Source organism: Passer domesticus, chromosome Z (assembly GCF_036417665.1).
Source record: "Passer domesticus isolate bPasDom1 chromosome Z, bPasDom1.hap1, whole genome shotgun sequence".
Taxonomy (NCBI): domain Eukaryota; kingdom Metazoa; phylum Chordata; class Aves; order Passeriformes; family Passeridae; genus Passer; species Passer domesticus.
In genome coordinates this window covers 33,935,924-33,948,961 of record NC_087512.1, presented here as the reverse complement: position 1 = coordinate 33,948,961, position 13,038 = coordinate 33,935,924, and the positions used below count along the sequence as shown (strand labels likewise).

Below are 13,038 nucleotides of genomic sequence, written 5' to 3'. Positions count from 1 at the left end.
TATGTAGGAACACAATCAAGTCCAAAGTCCTACCACTACATACTTTACCAAAGTGGAGGTGGTAGGTTTCCTTTTCCTGAAACAACCTCTAAATCAAATACATTTATAAATTTTGAATTGCTAAAAAAGTACTTTTAACTGGTTTTAAGTGACTCATGTAAATACTACAATGATATTAAAAACAATCACATAAAGAGCAATATAAATCTTAGACTAAGAACATAGAGACCATTACCAAGCTTTGCAGGAGAAAATTTTCACAAGAATACAATTACAGATGTTGTGATTTCAAGAGAAGTTCATGAAACAACTGTTCTGAGATTGTTTGATACTGCTAGCAAAAACTGGTCAAGTCTGGCAGGGTACTAGAAAATAATGTCTTCAATATAAATCCTCAGAAGCTTATTAGTGTAAATGCCCTTTCAGAGATGCAGCCAACTGTAGAATTTGGCCTTTCCTATTTATGAATTTGCATTTTTCATTATTACTTACCTGTTCTATTATCCATTCTGTTACAGTTATTGCCTTCCCTTATCAGTTCTGCCCTTGCAGAAATAGAAATTAGGCACTTAACTGCCCTAATTAATCTCTCTATTGAATTAAGCACTTCAGGACTTAAAATATTTACTGGAATTTCCATAATTTGTTACATTAATCTCTGTCTGAATTATGTTATATTTCATAAATAAACTGTCTCACACACAGTTTTGTATATATTCATAGACATGGGACAGAGCAACCATCTCTAGCAGTGCTGGACTTCCAGATTATTCTCCAGCTGCCCACTGTCATCCATAGTACTTCCCATGCAATAATGAATAACAGTAACACAAAGTTCAATCTGCAGGAGGAAAAGCAGATTGAACTGCCTATGCCTTTTTTCCTTTTTGCAGGCTGCTCAGACAAGTCAAAAGATTCTAATCACTAATTCAAATTGTTATTGAAGTTGGCCTTCTATTACAGTAAAAAGGAAATTTAAAAAATTACACTGATTCAATTATTTGACTGTGCTTAGGCTATAAGATCTGAGGCCCCTAATAGTTAGAAAAATAGTTTTTTCCAACACAGTTATGTGGATATGATGCAATATTCATCCATTTTCAGCATTTGAACGCTATACATGGAGTAGGACTGTGTATGAAATATGAGGTAAACGTGAGTGTGGTCTTGCTGACACAAACAAGTATTAAGGTGGCCCTAAAGACTGGTGTGCATATTCTAGTTTTATTTACCTCAAAAAATTTTAGAACCTAAAAAGGATGAGAAAACTCAAAAGAAAAGCTCCTCTTGGTTTTGAGACCTTTCCAGTTAAAGCCAGGATTATCTCCCCTAGGTTACATCAGCGATCACAGCTCTAGAAGCAATACAGGAGAAGATCAATGTACTCTTAGTTTGTATCAAATACCTACTTCTCAACAATCAAACTCTTACCCACTTCTTAAAGACCCATAGCAGATTGAAGTACATATGTTTTGGACCAATTTTGGACCAATCCAAATAGCAGCTTAATAATTGGTTATTTAAAAGCAAAAAAAACCCTCTTATTTATTTAGATGTTCTCTTCCATAACCAAGGGTGCAATCAGACATGCTCTGTTACTTTTTAGTATGCCCAGAAACAAAGCCAATTCTGTGTAAAAACTCTGAATTTAAATGATCATCCCATTTATGGATGAAGCAATGAAGATACTAAGAGTGAACTTTTCTTGTTAAGAAATGAGTCAGCTGCGAGAACTGGAAAAACCTGTGAATGGTTGACCTTTTCCGCTCCTTTGCAATACTGACTGGGGCAGGGGCATTCCTGAAAACCCCAAAAATAGACCTGTTATTTTTTATTTTTTTAATGTTACCAATTTTTTGAAAGTACTAATGTATAAAGTCACCATTTCATGTTCTAGACATTATCAGTGTGTGTGTATTGACAGAGCAACCATTTTTCTGAGCAAGAAAATTTCAAGTAATCATATTAACAACAGTTTGTTTGAAGAGGCAATAATGCAAGGACCAGTTCTGAAAATGTGGGTCAAATCCATTTTTCAGTACTGGAAACAATGCCTGAGAGAAGGCTAGCATTAAGAAATCACAGAATAGCAACAGAAATGTTCTGATATTAACTTTATGACTGCTTAGTTCACTGTCATGCCAACAGTAGCCTCATTGAAATATGAATGTAGTGCCACAACAGTGTTAATTATGATGGCCTGGGCCTCTACAGCTTCTTTTCAACCCAGTAAAGCATTCTGCAAAAGAAGCCATGTAGATTTTCAAGAGTAAATGCAAGAAGTTAATGTGTTCACTTTCAAGGGGAGTTTTAGCCCTTAAAGACATCATGGATGTCTGTGATAGAGATACCATGCCTGTAACATCATAAAGCTGCACAAATTTTTAATTTATACTTTAAATAGAAGATAAGCAAAGGCACTACGGTGAATGGTGCAAATTATTATATGAGGTTATGCACAGACAGTTGTTTCTCTTCTGCATCTGCTTTCCTTCACTCCTCCTTCCAGAAGAAATGTGTAGCTCTCTATCATTTAAGGCAATAGCCATAGACACTGAAGTGTGTTTTGCTTCCAAGAACAGAACAGCTGCAGCCTACAGTTCCAGAATAATCTGTAGCATCAGCGTCAGGCAGGCCAAGTAAGAGTAATGGACAGGAAGCCTCCCAAAGGCCAGTTCTCAGGTTTAGCTGGTGGTACATACCATAGAATTCTCAACAGAGAGAAAAAACAAAACAAATTAATATTCTGTCTCCCAGGAACAAGACAACCTGGAGACTGAATCTGAAGTCTAAATAACCTCTCCTGTTCATATACTCTACATATGTTAAGACAATACTTTAAATTCTCCCAAGTATACAGATGGATGAACTGTGGCATTTTGCTGAAATATACTTCCCACTTACAGTTTTTCTAAAATTAACTTATCACTATGGTTGGTAGAACTTCCAAATTTTTTCACTTATATAACTTTTATTACAAGATGTTCAATACAACCAATTCTCCTTTAGGCGACACATACTTGAAAATATCCTTCAAATTCCATAACTGAACAACGACAAGCAACACAAAAAAGAGAAGGTGAGGGAGGAAAGGGAGGAGAGGAAAGAAGAGGATGATTTTTAAGTGTTTAAGAAAATATGACTCAGGGTTTGCATTTTGTGTTCAGAGGTGCAATTTTAAACCAACAGTTTGTTCAACAGTTACTGTATCTCTGTAGCAAAATACCAAACCAACAAAAACACAGCTACAAAAATATGTGAAACAGGGACAAAATGAGCAATTGTGAAACAAGCTCAATTAAGATTTTCTACAAAGCAGGATTGTTGTTTTTTTAAACATCTTTTAGGCCAGGATCTTTCAGACCAGCAACTAACTGAACCATAACTTAAACAGTTTCCAGGGGTCAAACTTTTTTAAGTTACTGACTTCAGCATTTTAAAGTGTGGCTTTATTGTACAGAAAAGTAGTCTTTGTACTTTCAGTGCTTCTACTTTCTAATTTGCTTCATATGAACACATTAATTTCTCAGAATATATATACTCAAACACAAACGTTGAAAATGTATTTAACAAGTATGTGTTATTGATGACAGCTCAATTAAGCTTCCACAGGACTACAAGATTACTCACGCTGTAAAGCAAAAAGGTAAACTAATGGAGAGTACTCTGATGCAAAGAGATTACAGTCCATAAAAGTATGTGTATTTTTAATTTTTAAAATGTCTGTTTGTTTTGGTATATCTTTATCTATGCAAGCTTATAGCTAGCAGGCTTTTTATTTATTTTTATTTAATGTTCACCTTTAGCTGTAATGTCTTCTCTAAGTTTTCAATCTTCCTCTCAGCTATTTTAAGCTTTAGTTCCTCTGACTCTCTAAAAGAGCTCTTTGGGGACAGAGACCTTGAACATTTCACAGGTGGTTCCTGGAGAATAAAACAAGGACATGGTTGAACTAGTTGGAACACCGGATTATGAAAGACATGCAGAATTAAAGAAGAAGTAATTTTGAATACTAATAATGAATTATAAAAAAAAAAATCTGCATGGAATACCAGAGAAATAACAAGCAGAATTACCACAGCGCTACCACTAAAGGTTTCTCTGTGACTCGTTAATGAGAATATTCATTTACATTTACATTGTTTCTTTCAGAATAATGATGTCCCATTAGGGAAGACTAAAGGGTTATAGACTCAGAAATGCAAGAAACCTCATTACAAAGGAGGGGATAGAGGCTGGTCTAATTGCTCTATAAGGGTCCAAGGTTACACTTGATAGGACAACCAGAAACAAGAGGGAAAGGATTTTTTTCCCTTTGAAATAGTTTAACACACTGTGAAGTTGAAGGAACAATATGCTTGAGGAATATAAATACAACAGACAGTAGATCTTATACCATAATGACCATATGGTCATTAACTATAATGTGACTAACTAGAGACAAGAATATGTGTTTATATTATGTACAGCTTCATACAGCAATCTGGAGAAAGAGTATGTGAAAGTAACACTTAAACTGGGCAGCTTTCTTGTTCACCCTATGTCATATGTCCTTATGGCAGAGAAAGAAAGGCCTCATAAAATTATACTTTCAGATTTTTGGAATAACTTTGGTTAAGAACAGTGAAATACCAACACACACTTAATGCCAATCAGACAAAATACAGTTGTGCCAACACATAAAGTCAAACAGAAACTTAAGGTAAATTGTGGTTATTCTTGTTGCATTATGCCACTTTCTCTGGGAAAACACTGATATATAATAAAAGGGATAAATTCTTCTTCAATACTGTAGATATCAATATTTCACTAGTCCATTAAATTAATTTAATCTTGAAGAGTATCTTAATTAGCAACTTATATTTTTATCTTTGACCACTATCTTGCAGCATGAAATATTTATAAGACATTATATACCATTTTCATTTTAAATAGTATGGATTTCTATAAAGAAGAAAAAAAAACTATCACAAAATACCAGAGAACTGCAGCATCTCATATTTATATTTATATTTATATTTATATTTATATTTATATTTATATTTATATTTATATTTATATTTATATTTATATTTATATATATATTTATATTTATATTTATATTTATATTTATTAATGTAAATATTTCCAATATGGTTTTGTCATTTGATTTCAGGATTCTTTTACTTATGACAGATACCTGAAAGAGACATGAGAAAGTTCAACAAACAACCCAGCAAAATTTTTTTTAGAAAAAGTGTTACCCTCATAAAAAACCCCAACCAAAATCAAAACCAATCCAAACAAAACAAAAAAAACTCAACAACATCAAACCAAAAAAGCATAACCCAAAAACCAAAACAATTCAAAACCAAAGAACCCCAAGAATAAACCAAACCAAACACCCACACACCGCACTCCCCCCCTAAAAAAACAAAAAACAAACAAAAAACAAAAAACTAAAAAAAACCAAAACCAAACCCAACCAAAAAAACAAAAACAAAACAAAACAAAAAAACCCCAAACAAACAAACAAAAAAAAAACCAAAAAAAAAAAACAACCACCAAAACCGAACCAGAACTAACATCTGGAAAGAATTTTAGTGCATTAAAATCCAAATACAAAAAATATAATCATCTTCAAAGTCCCAGATTTTGTAAATAAAATGAAGAGCTTTAAAAAAAAAAGCAACCAAAACCCAACCTACCTTCTACATTCGTCAATCATTATATACAGTCATAGTATACGTATGACTGTACTATGCATTATTTTTCAATAATTATTTTCTAGGTAAACTTTATCCTGTTATAGAGAAAATTTGGAATATACACAGGTTCTCTGAAGTCAGAAATAGAAGGTCAAAGCACTCTGCTGGCTGCCGAAGTGAAGGACAAAAAAGGAAAAGGAGTGGACCAACCAGCACCAGATTTTTAAGAATTAATAGGCAGAGATAACCTGAGAAGGAACAGAGAAAAGAGAAGAAAAACACAGAAAAAGAAAATTCACTGTCTTGCTAGTCTAGTCACAGCTGATCAGATACAATGAGTACCTGAGACTTTTTATATATATATGTATAGATACATATATATATTATACACACATACAGAGTTATTTGGGAATGTGCCAGAGCCAAGGAATATGAAAAAAATGATAAAACTTTAGCTACTTATGGATACTGAAATGATTCCCTGTGACAGTGGATGGGATTGGTGATATGTATTAAGAACATTCTATTACTTTCACCTTTTTAGTGATCAGACTAAAGGTCTGTGGAGAAAGGGTGCTGGATCTGGGCTTTTCAGTGGCACATAGGTAGTTTGCACTCAATCTTTGCTAAGGAGGTAAAGAGTTCTATCAAGACAAAGGAGACTGTAAAATACACTATAATTGGATTGCCTGGGGCTGCTGCAAAACTCAGTTTGAAAGAAGGCATCTGTAAAAATCTTCTCACATGTGCAAACTTTACTGCTCTTGCTGCAGTCAAATATAAACATTAAATTTTTAATTCAGTCTTCAAATTCTACAGAAAAATTTTAACATACCTCTATTTAATATATACTGAAATATAGATAATGTTTCAAAATGTAATGTTTCAAAATTTTTATGCATGTTTAGGAGCAAAAAATCCCTCCAATCTTATCAGTGAAGATTGCTAATCCAAGTCAGTAAAGGAATTCAGATCAGAATATTTTTCATTGAATGTTCCCTAAACATTTTTACTGAAGACTAAACTAAATAGCAGAAAACCAGAAATAAACAGAGTTTCTAATATATAATATATATGAAACTTTGTGACAGAAGATTTAGCATAAAGAAATAGCAGGTAAGTGGATGAGACACACATTAACTGATAATGGAGACACACACAAGCAGAAAAAGAAAACATGCCTATTTCTAGACAACTTTCCATTACCTGTCTGCACAATGAAAGACACCATGGGACGAAACTGCAAATAGTCACGTTCTTGAATTCAACAGGTTTCGTGTTGAATACAGTGCCAAAACAAGCCAAACAAGCAAACCCCCAAAACAACCAACCAAAAAAAGAAAACAAAACAACAAAAAAAAAACCCCAAAAACACCAACCAAAAAACCCAAACCAAAGTAGGAAAGTCAGAACTCCTCCTGAAATGTCTTAGGAGTACTTTTTCTGTACAGGCTTGATATCAATGACTGCCAAGATATAGTTCTGAGGACAGTGGGCAGAAATCTTAAGGTCTTTATCAACTGAAGAAACAGAAACATAGTTTAGACTGAACCCAAGACTGACCTGATAGAGGTGGGGGTTTATAGAAAGAAAAATGGTAAATTCTTGATTTGCTATGTTTCAACAGGAACTTTACTAGTACTGCAAAGTTAACACATGTCTTTCAGTATCCTGGCACTAGAGACTGAGAAGAATGATACAGAATGTACATGAATAAAAGGCAATTCTAACTCCCATGCACCATACCATGGAAAAGCTTAGCTACAAGAAAACCACAAAAGCATATTGAATTAGCCAGCAGACACATGAATGGCAGTTTTATCAGCTAACAGAAATCATATATTGCTCACAAAGTTTAAGTTCCAAAAAGAGCTCTAGGAAGGTCAAGTACTGACTCCTAAGTCTTCATACTCAACAGCATTCAGCTACACCACTTTTCACATGAACAGAATTATGATTGTGACAACTGCCTCTAAATGCACACTTAACAATAGCATGAAACAGGACATCACAACCACATTTAACAAAGCTTTTAAACACCTCTCAAAGAATAAGCTGTTTCTTTTACTCAGTACAACTGTAGGCAAGGGATGTAGATTTCTGCAACTCACAAAGAAACCAACACAAGGCTATAGAAGCATCTATGGTGTTGCATATATAAACACAGCCGGAAGCATGCAGTCATGTGGCCATACATCTCAATTTATTGCAGTAGTGCCAAATTTCTGTTTGTACCATGCTCTTCTTTTCAACACCTTTCCAACTATTCCTTCTTTCAAAGCCTTTGAACCCATTTTAGAGCAGTAAGTCATTAAAGCATTGTCATTCTGATCAGAAGTGATTCCATGCTCATTTGTTTTTTGTATCCTGGGAATGTACGTAAGGAGGGAATGAAGGGCAGCACAACAGTCTTTGTAAAGTCAAAAGGATCATCTTTTTAAAACAAACATTGAATATCCCACATGCTCTTCCTGTCAAATCATGCACTAATGACTTCTAACAGTAATGATTTTGTCATAAAAGGCTGAAAAACAAGGGAATGAGAAGATATTTCACTGAAAAGGAAAAGGGTAAAGGGTAAAGCACTACCACAGCAATACTACCTTCTCCATTTTAGAAAATCCAGAGTATTTCCACAATTTCACTTACTGTGTTGCCTTTGTACAAAGGAGCTTGTCAATTGAGTTCCCAAAAGTTTTAATAGAAACTTGTGTGCTCCTGTGAAAAAGTGAACATATCAAACAGCTTTGACTATTGAAAGAGCGTGACTCAGACCTATATATCAAAACAGGAAGAGATTTTCTACAATAGGCTTTAAAATTTGTATATAATTTTACTCAAGGCAGTGTAATTGCTTTATTTTGACACAGTTCATGATGAACACAGCAATCTCATTTACTTTCCCCTGAGGAAACAGAGAAAGACACTGTGGAGGGCTAACCTTGGCAAAGGGTCAAACACCCACTCAACTGGTCTCCCAGTTTCCTTCCCCACTGGACAGGAGAAAACAGGATGATAAAGCTTGTGTGTTTACCACTCAGCATGATGGGCTGACTCAACATGAAGAAAATCTATTTCAGTTATTGCCACTTAGAATATATTTAGGTTATAAGAAATAAAGAAAAAAAAAATTAACACCATCTTCTGTATCCAAAAGAAGCTCCCAGCTTCCCAGGCATAACTTCATTCCATTGCTCCTGACTCTTTTAACATCTGCTGAGCCATGCAAGCAGAAGGTTCACAATCAATGCTTAACAGCTCCCATTGGGCCATTCTTTCCTCCTCACACTTTTCTCTTACTCCCACACACAGCCTCTTCACAGGCCTGAGTCCTTCAGGATAAACCTATTCCACAGCAGGTCTTCCATGGTCTGTGTAGACCAGTTCATGTAAGAGAGGAACCTGCCCCAGCATCTTCTCCCCTCCACAAGCTGTGGCTTCCATGAGCAAATTTCCACTGGCTCTGGGCTCCTCCACAAGCTGTATTATTGACATCTGCTCCACAGTGATCCTCTCCCCGGGCTGCAGAGAAATAACTGTTTCCAGCACATGAAGCTACTCCTTCCTCTCCTCCTTCCTAACCTTCACATTTGCCAGGCTGTTTCTTACCTTGTGTTCTTCAGTCTAGACTGCCTGTGTAGTATTTTGTTTTTTCTTAAGCACATTTTCACAGAAATGCCCACCACATGCTCCTGAAGAAATGTTCTAAAGTGTATCTTTTCCCAAAACTAACATACAGTATAGATCATTAAGAAAGAACAAGCTATACATTTTTTAAAGAAAATGTTATGAGATACCATATTCGGATAAACTAGAAGATTTCAGACGAAATGGACATGATGGTCCACCCTTGTACATTATTTATACCACTCAGAATCACATTCACCTTTGAAACCTTGTTAACAGTTTCCCATACTCCATACAATCGCTATAAAAAATAGACGAGGAAGAGTCTGAACACAATGAAAAGCAACATGATTTCATCTAATTTAATAGATCTATTTAAATAATGGCATTTTTTACAGATGTCACGCATTTGCTATAGCTTATAGGTTTTGTTATTTTTATTTAATACCTAAATCAAAGAGTGAGATTCTAAGAAAGAGGCAATTCGGCACTCTACAGAGCTGAAAGTATAAACTTCAAAGGACATTCATGTCATTCTTCCTAGAAAAAAAACACTATAATCCACTCTAAAAGTCAAGAATTTGGGAAAAAATATTTTTCATTCAAAAAATAATAATAATAATAACAATAACCATTTGTATTTCTCTCACTTCACTTACAGTGAAAGATGGTCATTCTAATAAACACCACAAAATATCTGATAAATATTCATTTTAGCAAACCTACAAAGAATTTTTCCTGCAAATAGTTCATTTAATTAAGAATCCCTTATTCAGTATTTAATAAGGTAAAACCTTCTACTCCCAACAGCTATTTTAACAAGTCTTTGGCAGATAACACAGGAACTATTCAAACAAGCTTCCAGAATTATAAGCAGCGTCAATAGATATTAAAATTATTATCTGGGCCCATGAGCAAAAATGTTTGGCTTCACCAGCCTGACTTACACACAAATACACCAGACAATAAAAGTACCCTACCTTGTGCTTTCTTCCAGTCCTTATATTGCTGCTTTCCAGTGTATCTGTAGTGTACAAATTATGCTCTGCTAGGTTAAGATCCACTTCCTTCAATTTTTTCTGTAAAAGCTCCATTTCTGATTCTTGCATAGTAATATAGTCTCTAGCAGACTTAAAGGCTGTTGCAATACCTAGAAAATGATAGTACAGGTATATCATACTGGTAACAAAAAAATCAGATGCATAACACACAATTTACATAAAACTGCCTAGAGAAACATATTAACAATATTACGGAAACATGTAAAAGCTGCAAATAATTCTGCTCTCACAAATGACTCATGAATCCATAATCAAAACCAGATCTCAAAATATTATGGAAACATTTTTTGACCACCACATTTTTTAAATCTAAATTTACATTCTTAACAATGGTTTTTTTATACAGACATTTCTTCTGCAGTAACTTATTCTACTTATTAGACGCTATTTTGTATGTCACATGCTATTAAATTTCTTGACAAAATATTGCACCTTCTGGACTTGTTTCTAGTGGAACTTCAAGTTGCAAGTATCAATGGCCTAACAAAAAAACCTTAACTGCATATTCTGGAACTAAACATATTGTTAGTTAATAACTGCTTCAGAAAAGTGCTTTTTTACTGTAAATCTACAACTTATAGCCATAACTTCCTTAGACAGCATGAGTGTTGTGGTCAAACTGAAGACATAAAGAAAAAAATATATTCTAGCTCACAGTGTTGCTCAAGGTTAGTACTTTATTTTGTTAAATCATTGAATTCCAGGACCTCTCCTAGATATCAATCCATGTGCAGCAATTCCTTGGCACAATACAAGGGTGCTGCATACTGATCAACTTACACTAGCTACCAAACCTCTTCAGAGAGGACATTACCATTTCACTGGTAGCAGCTCCTGTAAGTTATATCCCTGATATGCAGTAGCAGGCTCATGTATGCATGTCTAAGAGCTCTCATGTTACCATGGCTTGACAACTGACTCCTTGTCAGCTGTGTTTTCATTACCTGGTGTGATCACACTCCCCTCTGTAACAACCACTGGGCAAAATTTCTTTGCTTAGTGTAAGCAGCAGCAATATACTTGTTGAGTCACCTTATGGCAATCACAAAGTAAAATGCTTTAGCTCAAACCTCATCCTCAGTGCCATAGGGCTGGGGACAGATACTCATCTTCTAACAACTGTGCCAGACAAAGACGATATAATTTCCACACGGGCAATGCATCCAGGTAGCTGGAGGTTAACACCTCAGTGCCGTTGCTGGAGAAGAAATGATGTAAACAGCCTCCCTAACTGACTGCATAACTAAAAGGGATGGGTAGATTAAAAGTCAATGGAAGTGTCTTGAGCTGACCTTGGACTGCATTGATGAGAGGAAACTCATGAAACTATTGCCAGTGGTGTTCTGACAGCAATGATGAGCAGCTGGCAAGCAGTAAACTCTTCAATCAACAAACTCGATCCACATTCTTAAGACTAACTAGAAGCTTTATTTTATCCCTTATTAACAAGATCCTGACACTGAAACTGTTTGCACATATTCTTAACACAAATACTCATTTCAGAAGAGAAGATAAAATTTGGTACAATTTGCACATGGCACTGTGATCTCAAATACTGGTATTCCCCAAATAAAAAAAAGTCAGGTATACTGACAAAAGTTACAAAAAGCAGTGTAAAAAAAGGTTAAGTAAATAAATCTCCAAATTCATGCCAATCAAGAAGTGAAGTGGTCCAAAGCTGATTAAAATCAATCAAGCATACACCTTAGTAAGCTTGGTATTTGTCAGAAACAGACAAATGGGCACAGCCATTTTATTGATACAGAATATGCTTTTCATAAAGCCTAAGATAAACTCATTATTTCAACAAATTATAAATTAAAGGAGCACTTTTTTATAGAGAAACCTCAACTCTTCATACAGCAGTATACAAAATAAGTATAAGAAATTTGTCAGACAGTAAAAGTTGCCTGTGCTTTTGCTGACTGTTCCTTAAATACATTCTGTTCTTCATTTTGCATAGTTTAGGCCATATGTGGATGCAAACAGATGTCATTACCACCTATGATCAGTAAAATGCCTGCTTATAACCATTAGCTCATTAACACATGGGGGGAAAAAAAAAAAAAGAAAATGAGGAGTAGACAAGCCATGCAATCAAAAGAATACATTAAAGAAAGCTGGACTTCATGTTTGTATGAACAAAACCTGAGCACTATACAAAAACGAAAAAAAATTCCAACAAAACTGAGAAGACAGAAATAGTGTCAGTAGACAAGGAAAATGTAGTTATACTCAGGGTCTGGAATTGATTTTATTACTTGAACTTTACTCTTTCTTTTTATAAAAGAGAGATACACCTAACAACTTGACACACACATCTTAATGATTTCTCAGCTCCATGTAAAAGAAGAGCTCCATGTGAAACACAAGCTTTAGAACTATATTAGTAACTCAAAAAAGAGTCAACAACTTCAATCTGTCACAACAATTTAAATTCACATTATTGTTACTTTAAAAAGTCTACACCTGTTAAGTGCTCATAGAATTATCTAACTTTAAAAGGACCTTTAACATCCTCGAGTCCAACTCCTGCTGCTTTTAAGCCATAAGAATTACAGAAATTTCACTAATTATTAACTTCTTACTGTATCACTACTTTTTATTTTCTTGTTTAAAAAATGAAATACTGATTACTTTAAAACAATTCCATTTAAGTTCAC

The 13,038-nt window shown here is 34.6% G+C and overlaps 1 protein-coding gene across 1 annotated transcript in view; it reads right to left on the bottom strand.

Moving 5' to 3' along the window:
• The window catches only part of CNTLN (centlein), a 180,140-nt gene that overhangs the window by 92,432 nt on the left and 74,670 nt on the right, over nt 1-13,038 (bottom strand). The window contains exons 10-11 of the mRNA XM_064405240.1: nt 10,295-10,464; nt 3,801-3,923 (exon numbers count right to left, since the gene is read on the bottom strand). Coding sequence (XP_064261310.1) covers nt 3,801-3,923; nt 10,295-10,464 — 293 coding nt within the window. The remainder of the gene's footprint in view (nt 1-3,800; nt 3,924-10,294; nt 10,465-13,038) is intronic.